Genomic DNA, 22,654 nt, shown 5'->3' on the forward strand with positions numbered 1-22,654 from the left:
GGCGCCAAGCGGCGAAAAGGATCGGGGTGGCGGCGGAATGAGCGGCCAGCAGCCCAGCCGCCACTTTAACGGGTAGGCTGCCCGGGCCCAGGCCCGGCCCGCGCGGGGGCTCGCCTCCAGGGCTGCGCTGAGGGCGCAGCGGCACGGAGGGGCCGCGGGTGCGCGCGGGGGTCCCCGCGTGGGGCCGGTCCCAAGCCCTTCCCGCCCGTCAGCCGGCGGTTCCCTCTGCCACGAGCACCGCGCTCCCCCTCGGCCCCCGGACCGACTGCGCTTTCTCCCGCCTCGGCCGGGCAGCTCCCGCCTGGGGCTCGAAGCCGCGGTGGCGGGGGACCGGCGGGCCCGCGGTGCTGCCGCCCGCGGCCTGCGCCACGTGGCCGGCCCCGGCGTGTGGGGCCGGGGGAGAGCGGCGGCGCCCGCCGCGGTCCCCGTCCGGCTGCTTTCGGGGAAGCTGGTGACCTCCGGCACCGCGCAGCGGGGCCGGGCCCGGCTGGGGAGGTCTGAGCGGGGCGCTGACCCCGCGCCTGTTTAGGGGGGGGGTACCCGTGCCCGCGGCCGTGCGGAGGGCAACGCCGCGCCCCCCCGGGGAGGCGTTTCTTGAAGGCCCTGTCGTGAGGGTATGGCCTGTTCTAATTATTTTTTGTAATCATTGGGATAGGAAAAAGAGCAGGTGGGGTATCTTGTATTCACTATTTCCTGAAATGGAGACCTGTATGAGCAATATGCAATTAATTAAAGTCAAAGAAGCGGTGCTGTAAAAGCGAAGTACACTCGGTGAAGGGAAATACCGTACTGCTCAGTTGGGGCTCAGTATTTCTACAGAGTTTTTTATTTACAGGTTTGGTGGTTATCCCTCAGGAAAAAGTTGAATATAGTTAATTTTAAATGCAGAGGGTATCGTTTTTCTGTAAGGTTGATTTTTCTCTCCGTCTCTCAAAACCTTACCTCCTAGTCAGGAATAGGTAATGACCATATCATAGTACCTATGTGAGGGGAAAGTTGACAAGCCTCAAGTAAAGGAGATGCTACGTTTATTTGATGTAATAGTGATCATAAACAAAAGTGTGAGACTTGAAGCTAGAATTGAAAGTCATCAAGAACACATATCCTGTTTGTCTTTTGGGGAACAAGAGCACTGCTGAAGACGTTTTATTTTTAATACACGCTTTACCTTTTTTTAACTCCAAATTCTGTGAGTTGGGTGATAAAATATGATAGTTGATCTTCAGTAGCTTATATGATACTGGGGAAGAAAACTACTACAGTACAGTTGGAACATAATCACATGACATCAGAAATAAGAAAGCAGGGGAAAAACTTTAAAAAAGAGGGAGAAAGGAAAAAAGTCTGGAGAACCCACCAGTTCTCCAGTTGCACTATATTGTTGTGTAGCTGACTGTCATAATTGTCCTCTGAAAAGATTTGAGGTGATGTATTCTGTTTTAGGATTCTCAACTAAATTTTTCATTAAGATAGACTTTTTTTTTAGTAGCTGAATTACATTTCTTCCATTTTCAGATGGTGTTAACTGAAAAGGGAGGCACTGTCTGCTAACTGCAGAATCTTTTTCTCTAGTTTCCTTTGAAGTAGTGTTTACGCAGACTTTTCTACAGACTACTAGTCACTCTAGAATTTAAGGATATTTTTTTCCCTTCTTGAGCAGTGTTACCTTCATGGCTTTCAGTTCCCATTATTTTTATTCATAAGTCCTTAGGAGTTATCACAAGGATATGCCTTAATTGCTTATTTTACAGCTAGCTATAATATTTTCTAGAGTAGCTCTCATTCATGCAGTTCTAGAATTTACAAATGAGCGTAAGGAAGATGATCAGCTGCCCCAAATCCATAAACTTAATTTTCCTGTGTGTGCTTAACTGCTAGCCAAGGCCTTGGCTTCTGCTCAATCAGAAATGAACTGTTTTATACCCGTTTCACACTCTCGCCTTCCTGTGCACTGAATTGAGGGAATTATCTCTCCAAACATGGTGACGTTAAGTAGAAGTAATTGAGTAAGGGGTTTGGTTTATGTTCTCTTTGATGTAAGCCTTCTGCTCATTTTTCAGACACACTCCTCTCCCTGTGAAGTTGGTACTCCAAGGGACTTCCACTTACATACAGTTCTGTATTTGCGAGAGAATTAAATAGCAGCTATTGTTGTGTTTTGAATAAATAGGGTTGCTAGGGAGTAATTCAGCAAAAGGAGATTGCACGATCTCTTAGTTCAGAGTACTATTGTCTTTCTGGAGCTCTTTTCCCAGAATGTTTTATTCAGTCTAGTTCTGCGTTGTGTTACGTGCCTCTCCAAAGGCATCACTGTGAATGCCACATAGTTAGCAATGTATTAAACTGATCATTTAAAGTCCAATGGTGTTTTGGATTTTGTAAATTGCTTTTGTGAGATATTTTAAATGATCACTTAAATTAGCTGAAGCAATTTCTTGGCATTTCAGTTAACCTGTCAAAAGTTCAATTTGGCACAGACAGGTAGGAGAGTACATCTTTAATTTCCTCTTTCTGCAATGAGCTTCTTGTTCTCCGAACGCTTTTCTTTCTTAGTAGGATAGAGCCCCAGCCTTTTAGTTATGATGAGTCAAGCCAGTTTGGGTACTCTTAGAATCACATGTTTGATTTGTGTGTTTGCTTTGACAATTGGTGGTTCTGGGCACTATTTATAATGTTGTCAAAGTGTGAGAGAGGTGTGCTGACAACACCAAGAGTGCATGTTTCTCCCTCCTCAGGTTGAGACAATGGCCTTAAAGATGATCCTCATTAATTCCCAGAACAGGCCAAAATTGCTAACTTGTAATGTGCCATATATAAGCTATTCAAAACCAGCAATTTATCTTTTGTAAATAGTACCCTGTAGGTTTCTAAAGCACAATTTTATCATGTGCTGGCATTGTCTTCACTCAAATAGTGTAACCTCTTTATGACAAGCTAACTACAAGCCTTTAATAATGTTTTTAGTTATAAAAATAATAATTAACAAAATACTTGTCTTCTAATGTTTGTCTTCTGAAAGTGCTGGTAATAGTGTTGCTAGGAGATGTCTTGCTGCTTGCAGTTACCTATGATGTATTCTTCTGCGTGGCTGTACATTGCTAGAAGGGTATCTCAGTCTTAAGCTGTAGTCCTTGGTAAGAGGAGCCAAAGAAGAAAAGTACTGTGCCTCTTGTATTTTGATAGGCTAATTACTGTATTTGAAATGTTTCATTGTTTTGGTTTTCAAGTGTAGCAATGATGGGTGAGAGTTTGGGGAAATGTATTTGAATTTGATGTTTTCCTTGAAATTTGCAAATCTTAAATAGAGTGGGGGCGGGGGGAGGGAGAGAGAGGTATGTCTTTGTTTCCTCTCTTTGAGCTGAAAAACACAGAAATTCCCCTGTTGCATCTTGCACTGTCCAAGCAGTATTTCAACCATATACAGGCAAAAGAACACAGTGCATCACTTTTTTTTTTCCTTCCTCCTTTCCTCAAATAAACCCCCCAATACAGGGAAAGAAGCAACCTTTTGTGCCACTTCTATACATAAAAGCTAAGGGAAAAGTTCTTGAACCCATCTCTTCCCAGTTTTTAGAAGATTTTCATAGGACATAATCTCAAGAGAAACTTAGCAGGGGACTATCAGAATGGCCTCAGTTTTTTGCTGGTAAGTGTTGTAACAAGAGGCAAACTCATGGCAATAACTGCGTGGACAGAAATGAATGACTGCACAGGAAGCTACCAAATAAAAATCTAGCGAGCTCTTGTCATAGACAGAAGTATAAAATAGCTTAGATTAGAGGCTTGCAGTTAGTGCAGTCGTCATAAAAAAGATTATGTTGTTGGGTGAAAAGAATGCCAGTACATGATATACCTGAATCTTAGAAATATAGAAGGTGTTATCTCCATAGGATAAATTGCTCTGTCTTTGAGTAGCTCAGTGCTCTGAATAGCTCAGCCTTCTTATCTAAAACTGAAATTTGCAATCTCGCTTGGATGCCTTTACCCTGAAAGGAAATGTTGCATATATATAAGTTCCTGGAAAGTACATAACACTGATGGTATTACTGTTAAAATATTAGTGAATGTGCGGTCTTCTTAGCCACATTCTGATCCTGGTTACTTTAAACTTGTGCACATTGAAATAATACAATCCGTACTAACTCTAGCTATGTGTTGTTTGCTGATGGCTGTTTCTTTCCATAAACTATAGTTTCAGCAATGAAGTATCCTGCAAAAAACGAGAGGATTATTTGGAATGGCCTGAATATTTTATGGCAGTAGCGTTTTTGTCAGCACAAAGAAGCAAGGATCCGAGTTCTCAGGTAAGAAGGCAACGTATAAGAATAACATAACTTAATCTATATTGCACATCGCATCAGATGCACATGTAGCACTTTCAGAGATTTCTTATTAAAAGTTATTTCAGTGTATAGCTATTCAATTTTTAACATGGTCAGCACCTTTTGTTGCAGAAATTCTTTTATTGTGCCTGACCTTGTGTAAAATTCTGTGTGTATATTTGCGGCTTGGAGTTTTGTAAATCTTCTTTTCATCTGGAGGTTGAAATAACACATGCGTTTTATCTCCTTTTTCCAGTAAATATAGTTAACTATTAGAGGAGGATAAAACTACTGAAAGTTTTAGATTGTAATTTTTAAAGACACAGCATTTTACAAGTTCCTTTTCCTCACCTGTAAGACTATAAAAATTCCTTTTTGTTTGTTTTTGGGTTGACTGGAGTTTTCTTCTAATTTGATTTCTCCCTCAGGTTACCCTTTCCCCTCTGCTTCACTGTCTGTCCCCATTCTTCGCTTCTTTCATGTGCCCCTGTGGAATACTGGTGTGAGGCGATTGCTCAATCTCCTGAAACATGCTGTTCTGCAGGACCCAGTCATCCGCTTAGTCTTCCTTTGCGTGAAAAAGTTCAGGGAGCAAATCCCAGAAAAGCCATGGAGTAAAACGCATGTTAACAGTCTGTTCAGTTACTTGCTGGCTTCTGTACATTATGGCTCTTAGTTCTCTGAAGGTTATTCACTTAGGGCTAATTTTTTGTTACCTAAGACCTGCTTGGTAAACACATTGTATGAATTAAAATCAGTACTATTGCCATTTCAGTAGATCTAAAATATGGGTGTAAAACATAAAAATGAGACACTTCATCATTCACATGAGTGGTGCACGTTTGCGTAAACAAGCCACAAAGGTGTGTGAGCCTATCTCTGCCTAGGTCAACACTACTGCATTTCTGTTCCATCTTCCATACCTTTTCTTTTGCTCCTGCTGCTCATACTGCTACTGGAAAAGCTAGTTTGAGGAGTTGAACTGACAGAAAACGTATGTTTGGTGGGGTTAATTCAGTGCCGGTTCTGCTCTCTGAACTAGGTTCACTTCATAGTCGGACAAGGAACAGTGCTGGCAGGCTGGGATGGGCACTGCATGACAAGAGGGCTAGCAGGGTTACATCTGCTCTGATTTATTTTAAAGGTCCACCAGTTCGGTACAATTGAAGCCTTGCTCACTAGATGGTGTGACCTCATGTAAAGTGAAGCTTGTATCTCTTAAATGGAAATTGTAGGACTGACTTTTCAGGTCTCATCTTTCTAGTTGGTACATAGTTTTGCATGCTGTTGGTACTATATAAATCTGATTTTATTTAGGTTGGTGCCTGCATTGTAAATTCAGAAAACAAGATTGTTGGAATTGGATACAATGGGATGCCTAATGGCTGCAGTGATGATGTACTACCCTGGACAAGAACAGCAGCACATAGACTAGACACAAAATATCCTTATGGTAAGGCTTCTTGTGGTTGACAGCTTATACTTGTGATGTCTATATATGTGACAGTTCAGCTCGTAAAATATCGATCAGTTTTTCTTCCACTCACCTGCTTTTGTTAATGTGCCCATATGTCATACATCAAGATAAAAACCACAGCTCTGGAAATAAATGACAAGAGTCTTTATGAAGGACTGACTTCCTGGTGAAGTATGTTCATAAATAATTAGCCATTTTGGATTGTGTAGTGAAAACTTGTAGATATAATGCCACTCATTAGCATTTAGTTGCAGTGTATGGAGATGATTCCTGCTTCTGTGTGTTTGTCTCCACAAAAATTACAGAGAGCATGTATCTGCAAAACAAATAATCGGGTCTAAAATACAGGTATTAAAATTGTAAACTCCAGTGGTTGTGGAAAATTCCAGTGTTCAGGTGTTGATGACATAGACAATACATATTATGAATGAGCTGAATTTTGTCTTGAAGCATGTGATTGTGTTCTGTCATTCCATGCCATTTTTGCCTCATCTGGTGCGCAGTGGATCTACCCTGTTGTGGGTGAGGTGACTTTCATTATTTCAGTCTCTGATCTGGTTCACATTTACTAAATCGTAGAATCATAGAATGGTTTGGGTTGGAACAGACCTTAAAGATCATCTAGTTCCAACCCCCCTGCCATGGGCAGGGACACCTTCCACTAGATCAGGTTGCTCAAAGCCCTGTCCAGCCTGGCCTTGAGCACTTCCAGTCAGCTACAACTTCTCTGGGCAACCTGTGCCAGTGTTTCACCACCCTCACAGTAAAGAATTTCTTCCTTATACCTAATCTAAATCTACCCTCTTTCAGTTTAAAACCGTTACCCCTCGTCCCATCACTACACTCCCTGAGTCCCTCTCGATCTTTCCTGTAGGCCCCCTTTAAGTACTGGAAGGCCGCTATAAGGTCTCCCCAGAGCCTTCTCTTCAGGCTGAACAACCCCAACTCTCTCAGTCTGTCCTCATAGGGGAGGTGCTTCAGCCCCCTGATCATCTTCGTGGCCTCCTCTGGACCTGCTCTAACAGGTCTATGTCCTTCTTATGTTGGGGGCCCCAGCACTGGACACAGTACTGCAGGTGGGTCTCACAAGAGAGGAGTAGAGGGGGAGAAATGGGCAAAAGGAAGGAAGAGCAAGGATGGTTTCACGGTAAATGTGGCTAAGTGCTACTTTGGATCCTGTCTTTGTCTTTGCAGCAGGCACAGTTTGGCCTTCTGCAAGCCTGCTTTGAAGGGTCCTCTGTGAATCTTGGTGTACCTATCAGCTGAGCTGTACAGTTACTCTTCTGGGCCAGGCATGGTTTGCACAAACCAAGGAGACAACTTGCTGGACTGCCTCAGGCTTCGTGCCATGAGTGCTGTCTGCTGGGTGTGGAAATGGAATTGAGAGCTGCCTTGTAGCCTGCAATAGCTGATGTTGGGGAGGAAACATGGTTAGGACTGATAAGGAAGCAGGGAGTGTATGCTCTCTTAAATCCCCCTTCTTCATCTTTCTGCTTCCACACCAGCTCCTGGTGCGCCTTTGTGGGGTGAGCGATGGGCACAGGGAAAATGGGTATTAGGAGCTCCTTCATTCTGTGCTGCATCTCAGCCTGTGCTGGGCTCAGGAACGGCAGGGAGAAGAATCACAAAGCTGAACAAGAGCCCTGAGAAATTTTCCCTTCCCTCTGCATCGGTGGGGGAAATGAGCACCAGAGTTGAGCTTTTGCAAAGAGATACTGACTTTTTTCCAGTGTACAGTATTTATCTCTGCCTACTAATTCTGTTTTTTACTTGTAACTTCTAACAATTGGTCTGATACAGAGATTAGACTTGCATGAGTTTTGACGTTCCCTGTGTTCACCCAGAGCCCTCTCTAAAAACCAGCATTACATTTTCTGGTTTCCCATGGCATTGAAGTGAAAGATGATATGCAGTGGCTCAGCACATAATTCATCAGTTTCATATTTGAGTTCTTAAAACCCCGGTACTTTGTCCTTGTTCACTTTACCAATTTATTATGAAACCTCTAACGTTTAACTCTTAAGCTTGAGACAGTTTCATATTATTTTTCATAAGAGATTTATTGTCGATACTAGGGCCAGCTCCTGCCAACTTTTAAGTCTGCTCTAAAGCACAGAAGCACTGGTTTTATGTGTAATGACGGTACCATAATGGTACAGCTTGGTATGACTGCTCTTTACTTACAGGGTGAGGAAACAAGCGTTACCATATTGATTGAATATAAAGTACTTAAAACAGAATATTGATCTTGGTTGAATCTTTATGCTTCTGTTAGGTCTCAGTTCTGAACTAAGATCAGTGCGGGTGGTCTCTGGGACCTAACTATGTTCCAGGCACTCAAATTTAAGCTGACCAATTTAAACTAAAAATGCTGTATGAATTTGTGAGGAATCTTTGTACAAAGTGACTTGAGACTATTTTATTTTTTTTATTTAACTCTTGACTGATACAGAGAAATGATTACTTGTTTTAAGACTTATTTACTTATAGAAAACTGCTTAGCAACTTACTAATAGCAACTTACAGTATTACTTATAGTATTTTTTAACATTGCTAAGAATCCTGCTTGCCCAGATTGTTCTGTGGAATTTTACCAAGGACTACTGTGTCCATCAAAACAAAGCAGTTTACTGTGAAAATCTACCAAGAACTGCAGTGTTCAGTAAAATATCATGTTTTTGTCCTTGAGGAACAGGTGTGCTCTAACTAGTTGGGCCTCGGTAATGAGTAAAGATAGCCATATACGGGTTATAGAAGTTTCATTGGTTCCCTTAAATAAGATAGGATGAGTAAACCGGCTGAAAAACATTTTTGTTGTTCAAGAAATTGGCCAAGAGAATCTGCGCATGCTCCGGGGAAAAAACAAGGTGAGAAAGACTACGAGCCTTCCTCCCAAAGACCCCTGGAGACGCCCCCCAGGAGGCAATGCGCAGGTGCAAAGATAACATAAACTGCTGACACCAGCCTTTTGAACTAACCCAGCCTTACTTATGCACATGTATGTTTGTGTTATGTAATCAATGAATATGTATATCCACATTCTATAAGTTTTGGGTAAAAAGTGCTGTTGGTGTGCAAGCTTTGTGGAGAAAGCCCCTTGTACCCCGGCCGGAGTAAAACATACCTGCTTTATAACTCTATTTCAGAGTTGTAGAGTCTTTTTCTGCGAATCATGACTCCAAAATATGTGGCGTAAAGTAAAAAACTCTTAATATGTGATGTTTAAAAAAATGCACTAACCAATATAACAGCTTGGAGAGAGTTGGTTTAAATACTGCCCTTCCCCCAAGAATCTTAGTCTTCACCTCATTAAAAAAATCACAACTTTGTAACATGAAGTGTCTGCTGTGATGAATAAACGACCTATTTTGTAATTCACAGATGATTTAAACTCTAGCAGTTTCTTATTAATCTTGATAGCACAGTTGACAGACCAGACAAGTATATATATAAAAAAAAATCTTCTGCTTTAAAAAATTCTGCTAGATGCGGAGACACATAGAATTGCTGCTAAAATCTCATTAAACTGTCATGTTTTCCTTCCTGCTTTTGCTAATCATCACAGCGTTTGTGTAAATTGAACTTTTTATCCTTGCTTTTTCCTGACTAGCTTGTTCAGAGATGGTACGATCTTAACTGTGTGCTCCATTAGCTTATCATGGGAACGCTGGCACTTTCATCACTAGAGCTGCAGTGTAACTTATTAGGTAAAGCTGATGGTAATTGTGCATGTACCACCACACTAACTTGGAAGATGTCTTCTAGAGCTACTTCATGCATCTGCTATGCATGCAAGTGCTACTTCATGCAGTGCTATAGAAAAGGGCTGGGGGTGGATCTGAATGCTGACCTCCTAGTTTTGTGTATTGTTGTTAGGTTAGGCATAAACATTAGCTCACTTCCCATCTGTTTTGGACCACTCTGGCTAGCTTTCTCCAGAACAAAGCCTGAGTATTGCTCTCCGAATGGCTCACTCAAAGGCTGCTCCGGAGGGCAGGGTGGAAAAAAGGCTGCAAGAAAACTGTCATCCTGTATAGGCCTATAATGCAAAGCCTGCTGAGATGATATGCTTAACCCTCCTCCCTCCCTGAGGCCATACTGGGGGATATGCAACGCATACTCTGTTTCATGCTGTGAAAATACCACTCTGGTGGGCTGCAAAAAAGTCATCGCACTTCTTTATGCACTTTGAACTGAGACATACAAAACAAGTATGTGGTATGGTGGGACTCCTGAGACGTGGAGCCTTGAGGAAACCCAGGGCCAAGTGCTGTGTAATGCTGATGGAGCCCTGAGTAAGATGAACATGAGCCAGTCTGTGCCAGCTGGCCTCCGGGCCAAGGGTCAGTCCCTGGCCCTTCTGTATTTAGCAGCATAGACATAGCAGGGGATTGGACCCAGAGGCTATCTTTGCAGAAGTAGGTTAGATGCTCCTATAATAAATTATTGAGCTCTAGCAGAACAGATGGATGCATTAACCCCATAGCTCTGATCAGATTCACTGTTTCATGGCTAGAAAACTTCCAATTTCTACCCTAAATTTATCTGTGTTAGTTTATACATTCTTATGTGTGCCAGCATTGTTCTTTTAGCTTTTCTTATTCACTGCGATTAATCCTTCCTCCTTTCCCCCCCTTCCCCTGTGCACTTACTGATAACAGTAACCTTTTGAACTTCTGTTGTAAGGCTAAACAAGTCCTGTCACTTAAATTTTACTGTATCTTGAAACTTTTTGGCTTGAAATTCATCAGTGTCTCAGTTATCTATGTCTGCTGCAATATACTGTACATATCTAACCTGCACCCTCAAGTGTGGGTTCTGCTCAGCTCGGTGGTAGGGAAAGGTTCATCCTTGATTAAAAAATTTGTATTTACCCATATCTAAGTGTAACCTGAACTGCTACTGAAAGAAAGCATCAAAATGTGGTAGGTAGTGCTTACTTTACCTTAGAGGATGCATTTGAATGTTACAGGGGTAGTGATGTGGATCACCTGTATTGATACTATGCATTCTTTGTGAGAGTGTTGAAGCAGATGAAAACTTTTTTCCTTCCAGTTGTAGTGTGTAGTTGCACAGTTCAGTAGTATTGTTATGTCAGAAAGCACTGGGTGTTTTGCAGAATGCCATTTTTTCACAGCACAAAATCAGGCTTTTGTTTTTATGTTGGAACTGGCTCTTTCCAGGCTGCCAGTCAGTGACAGGAGCGGGGATATTTCTGCGCAGATGAGAGAAATGGAAGGCCACTTTTAGATACCTACTTTACTAAGATGTTATTAAAAGCTTTTCCTGAAGCATTGTGTTCAGTACCGTGTGCAGAAGCTTAATAATTAGACAAAATTCTGGTTTTCACAGTCAAAAGTGAGTGCCCTCTGTTTCTGTTAGATGAATCCAAGGATTTGATGATGCTGTTTCCTCTCACCGATGATTTAAAATACTACATTTTTCTCCTATTAACGCAAGTCTTCCCACTAATGCTAGTTGCTATGCTCCTGTTATGCCCTCTGTCTCCACTGCAATCTAAGAACACCCATTTGACAACCAGTCTCTAATTAAGAGAGTTTTAAATTAAAATGACTGGCAAATTTAGAAACCTCTGAGCAATAGAGAAAATATTGAGTAAATATGCTTACAAATATTTATACAGGTTCAGATACGATAAAATATGTGCTGTGGCAAAAAGTATGCTCTAATTGAACAGTACCTGCTGTGTAAAATGAAACAAACTGTTATCAACATTTCCTCGTGTTAGGATTATGAGCTTTTCGTCAATTTTTTAGAGATGAACACTCGAAGATATTCAGGCAAATGTTACTTTTGTAGAAGCTGTTATTTTGACAGCACAAAACTTGATAAGGCACTAAGAAGAAGTGTGATGCTCTCTTTCCAATTGGCAATACAAAGCTGAGGCTTCAGCTGGAAAGGGGATCTACAGGAGACAGTCTCCACCTACAGCCACTCACTCTCTTGTCCTGCATGGATTTCTGTCCAATTCTAGTGTCATACATCAAATCTCTAGAAAGTTTGAAGGTTTGGAAACACTTGGAATAATTTCTCTTGTTCGGCTTGCCCACTAAGAAATGCCTCTGTGTTCTGCTGAGAGTAGAACAAACTTGGAGCAGGATGGGAGGAACTGGGAAATGGGATGGAGTAGCTAAAGCATTTCAGGTTTTGAGAGTGGCTTCTCTGGTCTGCCTCCAGCAGATTTTGTGATGTTCATAAATGGGCTGAGTGGTTTCCATCTTCACTTCCCAGTTCTCCTTTTTCACGAAAGCAAGCAGTGAGGCTGGGACTGTTCCCTTTTTCTGACTGCGGTCTGAAGAGACTAGGACTCCAGTGAAATCTGGGTGTTATCCTTGCCTCCTTGCCCTGACCACAGCAACTGCTCATCCTCCAACACACAGAGCAAGAAAGAGAGCAGCAGGAATGGCTGAGGGCAGTGTCAGCCCTACATCAGTGTCCTGCCTTCCCCTAACACAGTGAGAAACCATCCCTGCGCTTTCACAAAGGTTGAAAAGAGATTGATGTCATGCTACAAATTCCAGATCGATCAACCACTGTCCCCAGTGGTTGTCATTCCAGACCCTGTTCCCTTCAATAATATTTTGGTCCCTTCCATGATCCTTACTATGTCCAGTGTCGGGGGTCCAGCGAGTAAAGGATAACTGGTAGGTGGAGCTTGGACAAAGATGGGATGGACAAGAGATGAACACGAAAAGATGAAGGTTTTACCAAAAGGCTGAGAAGTGGGCCAAATTACAGAACTCCCTGTATCCATTTCTGTGTCAGGTTTATGTTGAAGAATGCCATGCTGTTACCATGTATCTGTATTGGGAATCCGTATTTGTCAGGTTGGTTAACGTGACAGTATAAAAACTTACGTTAATAAATAAGGCAAAACTTGCTGTGTGACAATCTATGCATTGAAATATATTCTTTTCAAATGTAATACTATATGTAGTGCATAATTTCTCAAAATTCCTAGTCTGGCTCAGTTAGTTAGTAATTAGTCACATACAAAGGCCACTCCCCTCAGCCTCTCCTTTGATTGCTTCTTAAAAGGTGGCACATTATGGTGGTCCCTACTCCAAGCTCTTCATCAAGCATGTAAGCCTTTAAACAGTATTAAGAAACACTTTGATTAGTCCTCTGGTTCTTAAAAAGTCACTAGTCGGAACACATTTAGTAGGTGGGAAGTGTACTTCTGACTCTGCAATCCACTAAGACCATGTTCATGTGAAGTGGTTAATCCTGAAAAATGACCATTAATAATGTAAGTAGGGTTCTCTTATTTACAGGTGGGCTTAAGGATGAGTGCAACCTCATATATGCAACAGAAAGCACTGTGCAGTGAGAAAAGATAGAAACATTAGCAATTAATACTACCAGTAATGAAGCAGTCATTGCTCTGCTTTACGCCCCGCCCCACCCCCCCCTGCCCCAGTGAATATAGTACAGGTGGTGGGAATGTCAGAGCACACACTATCTTCTTGTTGCATGGTTATTTCTTGAGCTAATGAAGCCTTTTGAGAATACTTTTCAAGCCACTTTTCCAGAATGGAAACCAGTGTTGCAGATTTAATATTATGTTGGCTATACATGAATATTATTTTTTTAAAAAAACCAAAACACATAGGGTATTGTAAAAATTCTTAGTTTTACTAGTCTATTTAAATATACAGTTTTCAGAGTTCTGAATACTGTGCACCTGTGAAAGGTTAAGTTAGCTGCTTATTGTCTGAGAGAGAACAATATTTGAGTAGGAGCTCTTAACAGGTTAGAAAACTTCGTAACACCCCAAATGTGAACTACTGAGTTATTACCAAGAGGGATTTTGTACTCCTGGATTTGTTTTCTGCCCCTCACGAATGCACTGTACAATGCTGGGCAGGTCTATAAGAAAAATCTGGGGATGATAGACTATCTTGTCTATAAATCAGTTAACAGTCAATGCCTATCTGCCAGAGAGAGGGGAATATGAGAAAGGGGAAATGAGAGTGATGAGACAAAGCCTAAAAATATTTGTCTGATGCTTGTGCCTTCTTAAGGATCTTCTAGTGTAATATCCCTTACAGGGGCCAGTAGCAGATGTCTAGGGAAATGTATAAAGCAAAGACACATGTCATGATAGATCCCCAGAATATTCTTCCAGGTTCCAGCAACTGAGCCATTAGTGGTTTTCTATTTAATAGCCCAGTAAACTAAAAAAAGAGAATACTGGAAGGAAAAGATGACTTATGGAATCAGTACAAACTTCCAGTTCTGTACTGCTTTCTGCAGTAAGTGCAGTAAGAAATACTTTGTTAGACTACAATGTGCATGAAAAACTGACCTCCTTTTGTTTTTGAAAGCCTGCTGCGTTTATTGGAGACCCCACTACTTTTTGTCTTGGAATGATTAGTCTGTTTCTTCCTTATTACCATCTCTGTGTCTTCTTTCCACACTGGAGAGTTGTAATTGTTCTTAACTTCAGATTGTTTTAAGATGATCAGGAGGCAAAATTTTGCTTTTCCCTTGCTCCAGCTGATTATCTTCCAGAAGTTATTTTTGGCCTGAACTTGTTTTTGCTTAGGAAGAGGTTTGTTATTGAAAGTTTGTAGAATTCTGCCAAAACAGCCTTTCTTTCTCATCAGCACAGGAAGGAAACTTGTTGCAGTACTAATAATGAAACTTGTCTGGTTTTATGGCTGAAGATTTCTGAGTTATAGTGAAAGAAAAATATTTACTGAAGGAATCAGAGTTGGTTTTTTTTAGTTCTGTGAGCCTTTGAAAACATTCCCTCATCCTTCTTTCTGGAGGCCTTCCATATTTTAGATGCTGCCTAGGACATAAGTATATTGTTCAAAGAAACTTAAAAGTGATGTTTCTGTCCTGTTGACATAACCTAGTTCCCGTTGAGGAAATAATGACACTCTTTTTCGCTCAATCCTCTGTAACCCCAGAAAAATAATTCTCTGACTATTTATTGTGAAGGCTACATAAGATTAGTGTAACTCAGTAATATACTTGGACTTAAATGTATTTTCTGGATTTTGTAAATGTATAGATTCATGTAATTGTATAACTTGTACACTTAATGGCATATGTTCAAAATACAGTGTGACCCAATTACACTTGCAACAGAAACAATAATAATAGTAATAGAAACCTTAATGTGATGGTGCTTGGTTGGTTCTTTTTTTGTTAATTTCCTACTTTTTATGGTAGTTTCTGCCTTTACTGGTTACAAGAAGGTATGTGGACAGCATGGTCATGGTGATGCTGGGGACTGCTTGTAGAAGTCCATACTGAGCTTTCTTTAGCAAGTGTTTGGTCCTTTGTGACTTGTCTATATGGGAAAGCTTGTGTGCTGGAAGTTAGGCTGTAAATTTGTAGGGCATTAGCTGTTATATAGAAAATTCCATGTAGACATTTAGCACATACAGAAAACATTTCCATTCAGCAAGGATTCCTGCGTTGAAGGCACTGCCCTTGGTTATTCTTTGTGTGATGAGATCATTCACACAGAGGTCAGTATATAGTAGCAAATATACTATGAACTTGTGCTATGAAACTGCCTGTTTTAATTTTTGCATGTACGCAAAGGGGAGAAATTTTTTTTTTAATCTGTTCTTCAAAATAAGCAGTGGGAAAACTTCATGTTGTCTGCACACGCAGGTCTCTAGATGAGCTCAGACCCACACCACACCTGTTTATGAAGTAAGTCAGGGCAGCAGGCAGTTTCTTAGGATGTAGGTAAATAAATTATGCAAGTTGCTGTCATTCCTAGGAGTAAACAGGAAGTTCTCGCAGAGATCTTAATGTTTTTTTCAGAGGTTCATGGTGGTTGACACAGAAACTGCGCTCTTCTCACCTGTGTTGGTAACACATTAGATAATCTGCTGATGTGTACAGCATAAAAACTTAAAACCCTAAGGTGCGATCTGTCCAGAAAGAGCTATTGTGTTATGGTGGAATGAGGCAGGGTAGTCTGTTGCTACCTGGCCTAACTCAAATCCATGGAGAAATAGAGGACTTTGTTTTCCTGCTTGGGAAGTCTGGCACCTTTTAATGAGCAGTAAACTCACTTTAATATTAAAGCTGGGACATTTTTATGGTTGAGTGTGTCTTGTGTATTCTTGGGGTGAGAGAATCACGCAGCAGTGCTGAGCCGTTCTGAGACCCTGAGGACAGAGCTGCTCGGTTTTACTTTGCGATTCTCCTGCCTTTAAGAGCGCACAGCGTGCTCTTATAACCGTAAGACTGTTCCTATCTGTGCATGTAAACACATAAATGAGCTGTTTTATACCGGCAATTAGATACTCCAGAGAGTTGTGAAGCTGTGAGATATTGCTTCACTTAGGGTGGTTGCAACTACTTGGCCCACAGCCTACGGCTTTGTTGCCTGCAATAGGTGTTAGCAAATGGCAATGCTAATGCGCTTAATGATATCATTACTAATCGGCAGCCTGGTCAGAACAATTGACCTTCATTGATCTTCGTATTTCTGCTTTTATTTCTTTGTCTGCCCTTTATGACAAGCTGTGCAAGCTATTTGCCTTTGAAAAGATGTAAGCAGTTATATTGTAACACTTTAGTTTTAGTTTGACTGATTTAATGAACGGTATTATGAATTGTTTCTTTTTTTTTTTAAATCAGTGTGCCATGCCGAATTGAATGCCATCATGAACAAAAACTCAGCTGATGTGAAAGGCTGCAGCATGTATGTTGCCTTATTTCCATGTAATGAATGTGCAAAGCTCATCATCCAGGCAGGTAAGGAGTAGTGCCAGCTTGATTTGTCAGCGTTGCAGTGCTGCTTGCTCGTTGGTATCTTATCACGGATGTATTTGATGTTAAATTGCTGCTGTTAGATCTAAATTAATTGCACTGTCAACTTCATAAGATGCTACTTGTGGGGTTTTTTTGCATCTGAATGGTGCCAAATTTTTCCAGTGCTAATTGCATCTTCTGTGATTCAAAGCGTGCTTCTCATTTAGGTTTGTAACTTCTTAGACCAGGAGCTGCCAAAGAACAACACAGGCTTTGCATATAATTACTGTCAATTTTACTGTGCTCTGACACATTGAATAGAGTAGGGCAGAAAGAAATAAACTTCTGCATGACAAAAGGTCTGTTGGGAGTATATACATGAAATTTTAATTTGAATGTGATGCATGGTAGATATTTGAAGATTTTAAAATATCTTTGCTCATAAATGTCATAAGACTTCTATGATCCTACTTTAATTATGTCTTTCATTACAATTGTTATAAATCTGTGCCACTGCAGTAAGTGTGCTGGCCTAAATGTGTCTCCTTTTTTTCAGATTAGGCAGTATCTGCAGTAGGCTTCAGTTCTGTAAAAATCTCTGCTTAAGGTAGCATATGTTTTGCTCGTTGAGTAAAGTCTTGCAATCCTAGCGTGGATTGCTGTTCTGGGGAGTTTCTCTCACCATTTATGGCCACAGGAATCTAAGAAGAAAGTAGCAAACAGAACACTTATTTCTTTTGGTCAGTAAAGTTTGAAATGAATAGAGGTGAAGGGTGAAAGATGATGATATTCTGTATTTGTGCTACAATTCTCTTATTTATAGAATCAAAATCAAATGATCTTCAAGGTAGATTGGCTGCTTGTTCTCAGTGTAGTCCCTCATCCTTTTCCTTTTGCACTTAGGTCAGCACTAAATTGTGGTGTATTGATATTCATGTTGTCTGGTAAATACAGTAAGATGTTGATAGGCTCTGAAACGCTTGTGAATTCTCTTGGGTCAGCCTTTAGGCTTCTCCTCTGCCTAAGTAATTTAGGCATAGATCATTCAACAATTTGAGACAGCATGCATTTATGAGGAATTGAACCTGGACTGAGGGTTATAAAACAGAGAACAAAAGAAAAAACCATCCTTTTATAGCTATACATTTGGAAGGGGAATAGGATTTGGGGTTTAAGTTCTTTGTGAGGAATTTTAGAGAGGTAGGAAGATAAGTTTTCAATTACTTTTGCAAAAATGCTTAATTTCTAGTCTGTCATGTAGTTTTGCCTATGAGTTTTTGGTTCTGGTTTTCTGAGTTAAACTTAGGTGAAAGTGGAGAAAAACATTTTCCAACATTTATGAAAGAACTGTCTTCTAAAACAGCTTTACCTTACATAGCCTTACTCTCAAGTACAATATATAGTATTTTGGAAAGTAGAGGTGTACCAAGGAGTTCTAGAGCATGTGGGTGAATGCTGCCTTTTCTGATTTTGTGCACCAGACATTACTTTTTTTTTTCCAGTGTAATTCTAACATTTTTTCAATATGACTTTTTTAGGCATAAAGGAAGTTATTTTTATGTCTGACAAGTATCATGACACTATGGAAATGACAGCTGCACGGCGGATGTTTGATTTAGCAGGTGTTATATACAGGTAAGAGAACTTTGGATTAACTTTGGTTTTATTTTGGAAAGGAAGAAAATGGTGTGTGAAAGAGACCAACTTTAGGCAAAAATTTTTCTTCTTTGCAGTGTGCAGCATTTTATTCTTCAGTAGTGTTTGTAGATGGCTTGCTCTGTATGCCTGCAAAAGATACCGGATTGACAGACAGTTGCACCATTCTTTTTGCATTGTACATGGTTAAATTTCAATTTCATAACGTTTGTATGAGAACATGGTCCATTTGGAATACTCATTTCATTGCTGTAATGCAAGTGAAATTGCGAATGTAATGGTTAGTTGTTACATTGTACTCGGGAGAGTCATCGCTGACCCTGCTTCGAGCAGGTTAGACTCTATGGTCTCCTGAAGTCCCTTACAACATGATTTTTCCCATAATCGTGTGAGTTGGACTGAAATGACCGGTTGATTTTTTTTTGTGGATTAATTGATCCTTATTGAAACTGCAGTATCTTTTTGTTGCAGTCAGTTTGGAAAGGTGTCAAACCGGCCGCCCATAAGTAATTAATTCTTGGTGCCTATAGCTGTCCAGTCTTCTTTGGTCAGCTTTTCTTGTGAGAAAAGGGTAAAACTTGGAATATCTGCCTTAAAGTAATGAGAATCTGAAAAACGTTTGAAGAGTGGGGTTTTTAAAGACACTGACAGAGATACCTAAAGACAATCTGTTCAACAGCTAGTTTGATAGCCATAACATGCTGTGGGTGAGGCTAATTATGCAGTTGGAGGCTTTGCAACCCTAAAAAGTTTTACAGTATTAATATAAAGACTTCGAAAAATTTGCAAACATAACAATTCTGACATAAAATTTTAGGATGAAAGCTACCTACTGGGTTAAGAAACAGCCATGAAAACCAGCAGTACTTGAAATTCTGTTTTAGTCCTTCAGTCTATTTCCTGTCTACTAAGAGTATTTGACTAAGAAGCATAAATCATTCTCTTGCAAGTCAAATCTTGTAACTTCCCCAGGGTGAGAAGTGTTCCTTGCATTTCAGATTGTTATTCTGGACAAAGTATTCAGAGTTTCTGTGGTCAGCAGCATGTGGTTTTCTGTGTTGACTGTTACTCATTCTTGTATTGATTGTTAAGGATGTAGGTGGTACTTAATGAATCTCTTGAACTGATCTGCAGAGCTTAATTAGGCACTAAATCCACACTATTTGCATAATCCTTTGTTTACGGGTAGACTGGAAAATATATGCTCGGTCCCCAAATACCTTCCTTGCTAATTGCTGTAGCAGATGCTCTAATGATAATAAAAGGAAACATTTTGTGGCAGTATTAATTTTACAGTTTTGAAGTTACAATTTTTAAATGATTCCCTCTTAACTAGTTTGGTTTTTCCCTAGTATGATGCATAATGTGATCTATTCCCCTAGCACAAAAAGTATTTTAATATACTGAGGCAAAGTTTGAAAGTGTTCTTTGAAAACTTGGCAGGAAAAAAGTGATCAAAGCATTTATCAAATTGTATTCCAAATATCTTCTATATATACATATGTGCACATATATGTGTATATACGATACATACACAGTATATTAAAATATGTTTATGGATACATATATGTGTACCTATATCTGTAAATATATACTTAAAATATTTGAAATATAAATATATATGAACCAAAACCCCAGCCCTGGTAACATGATGCCACCACCTGCGGCTAAGTTGTTAAAAGTCCTTTGACTCCTGGGTAACTTATGAACTCCAATAGCCGAAGAATGTACAGGCTAACCCACCCCATGTGTCTTTTTTGTCTTAGTCTTTCTTGTCCAGGTTTCTCTCAGTGTGGTGCACTATAATTGGCTCCCATAGAGATGAAAACTATGTGAATCCAAGGAAGGTTTTTTTTTTTTTATTCCTTCAAAAATTTAGCTGGAGCTAAAGCAAGCAAAATGCTTTAACTAGTCACTAAGTAATATCTGTATTTTTCTTTATTTTAGGGAATTCAAGCCAAAGTGTAACAAGATCATCATCGACTTTGATTCAATTAACAGCAGACCAAGTCAAAAGCTTCTGTGAATTAAGTCTCATTAAGTCTCTAGAAGAGTGTGATTATCCTTTTCTAAAAAGCTGCTAATGCCTTTCATCTTGAAGTTACTTGCAACTTTTTAATGGCTTCTGTAGCTAAAGTAGACTTCTAAGAAATCGAAGGCATAAAAATGTCCCCCTCACTTCATCTTGTCATGTGGAATCTAAATCTACTTAAATTTTTTTAATGCCTTTATCAAAACTGCTTAAAAAGTCTTGAGACACGTAAATGAGACAATATAATGTATGTAAAGAAGACTGTTCTGATTCTCAATGTATTCATCACCACATGCTCTGATAGGCTGTCAGCATTGTTTTAGACTCTAACAGTAGTACTTATTGTAACCAGCAGTACATCGTAATACGCTAATATATGTTGATCTCTCTACTGGATATGTGGATCTAAATAGTTGATCCTTATGAAGGACAAAAAATGTTATCCATGCAAATACTAATCTTCCAACTAGCATAACACTAATATTTAAAAGGTTATACAGCTTTAAGAATGTGTGATATTGTGCATGCATTACCCAACAAATGAAATACTGATTTTTCTTCTAGTTGCTGTCTAACACTGTCATACATGGGGAGGGATGAGAGAGGAAGTTGTTCTGAGAATGATCCATGCCAGACCAAACTTTACAGGTGCTTTCCTTGTTTTCCTCAAGACTCCAGAATTGGAGGGGGTTGAGGGAGTAATCGTTTGTCTCTTTACTTTTGGGACTCATTTGGAGTTGGTTTTCATGTGTAGAAGGAAATTATTTTATTGGTCTAAGCTGTTTCTAGACAATCCAACATAGCTCAGTCTTAAAATCAACCTTATTCAAGGTAACTGAATCATTTTTTGTCCTCTGAGAGAAATTGGAGATAGTCAACCCATATCCATATCTGTGCCAAAAGAGGTAATTATGGTGTTAGCTTGTTTCCCAGTGCTGGCGTAGTACTTTCATTTTCATCAATGTTGCCTAAAATAATACCCTTTTTAATTTTATCTTGAGATCTGGGAATAGATTTGAGTTCCTTTCCTCTGATTTGATTTTTTGAAAATTAAATATGCCTAATGGCTTTGTTTAGATAACATTGATGATTGTTGTTGGTTTTTTTTTTAAATGTGGTTATACTTCAGTGAGCTTTTATTTTCTTTATAAAAGCTTTGTTTCATATTTTGGGACATTATGTAATTTGGCTTCATACCAGTATTATTAAAGTCTTACTAAAATCTACTACATTGAAGTAGACTCATTATTATAATGTTAAGCTATGTGCTTGGCTCCCAAGTGCTGCTGTTTTTGCAATCATATGCAAAGCATATTTTGTGCATTTGTGACATTACATAAAGTGTAATGTTCATGAACCATTTGGCTACTAAAGAGAGCATTGTAACGTATTATAAGATGTGTCCATTTATAAAGTAATTTCTTACTTTCTCTTTTTTTCTTACAACTGTTTTCCACCTCAAAATTGGTCTGTGGCTTACTGCCAGAAGAAGAAATTTGCACATATGTGGAGGGGGAGGGTGAAACCTGAAAAATTACTTTAATAAAATGTTACTAGAACAGCTTATGCACATCTTTTTCTTTGGCCTGAATTAATAAGCAGAAGCATTTTGAGTTATGCTGGTCTTACAATGGGACAGAGGGGAGAGAAGAAGCAGAATTTTTGGTTTTGGCAGCAAAATTGCTGTTTTCTTCATAGATAATTGCTGATCTAAGTTCGGACTTAAAAGATATATGTATTGTGATTCTGGTTACTTTAAGTATTTTTATGTCAGGCCTTGGATAATGGGAATGTATGATGTGCATGAAAACTCAGGAGGTTTTTGAACCAATGTCCAGGTGTTTTTAGGAATGTACTTTTTTTTATAATGACTCTTTTTTTTTTTTTCCCCAGGACTTTCCTGCTTGTGTAACAACAGAGCAGTACTGGAGAATGTGATAGGATTGTAGATTTCTTCTGATCAGTTTTTGATCTAATAGAGCCACATATACAGCTTTTCAGAGTAATTGTCAGTTGACTCAGGCTAGTAAGTGGGTTCTCTGATTTCCAGGGCAAATTTATGGAAAGGGAAAAAGCAAATGCACAACTCTTGAGAGAGCATGTGCTTTGAGGTTAATGTTTTAGAGCAAACCTTAAAGGAGGATTGACCCTTACTTTGTGTGCACGCCTAAAAATCTGTATGCTTCTGGCTTTTTTTTTAATAGTTCAGGAGATAGTGCTTTGACTTCCAAATAAATAAATATTACTAGAGGAAACAGAACAGGTAAATATAATAAACTGTGTTTCTCCTCCTGAAGCTCAGGTTCAAGATGAATAGAACCGTTTGGGCTTACCCCTGTACTCGGCACTGGTGAGGCCGCACCTCAATTGCTGTGTTCAGTTTTGGGCCCCTCACTACAAAAAGGACATTGAATTACT

At 39.7% G+C, this 22,654-nt stretch overlaps 1 protein-coding gene across 2 annotated transcripts in view; it reads left to right on the plus strand.

Annotated features, from left to right (window-relative positions):
* DCTD (dCMP deaminase) overlaps positions 1–21,463 on the plus strand; it is a 58,865-nt gene extending 37,402 nt beyond the window's left edge. The window contains exons 1-6 of one of the 2 annotated variants that reach the window (XM_074866417.1): positions 6–72; positions 4,193–4,304; positions 5,640–5,775; positions 16,435–16,551; positions 18,087–18,183; positions 20,152–21,463. In XM_074866417.1, the coding sequence (XP_074722518.1) occupies positions 38–72; positions 4,193–4,304; positions 5,640–5,775; positions 16,435–16,551; positions 18,087–18,183; positions 20,152–20,230 (576 nt within the window). In that variant the 5' untranslated portion in view covers positions 6–37 and the 3' untranslated portion in view covers positions 20,231–21,463. Of the gene's footprint in view, positions 1–5; positions 73–4,192; positions 4,305–5,639; positions 5,776–16,434; positions 16,552–18,086; positions 18,184–20,151 lie in introns of those variants that run through there. The other variant, XM_074866416.1, reaches the window with a different exon arrangement.
* The last annotated feature ends 1,191 nt before the right edge of the window (positions 21,464–22,654 follow it).

Source organism: Strix uralensis, chromosome 4, assembly GCF_047716275.1.
Source record: "Strix uralensis isolate ZFMK-TIS-50842 chromosome 4, bStrUra1, whole genome shotgun sequence".
Lineage (NCBI taxonomy): Eukaryota > Metazoa > Chordata > Aves > Strigiformes > Strigidae > Strix > Strix uralensis.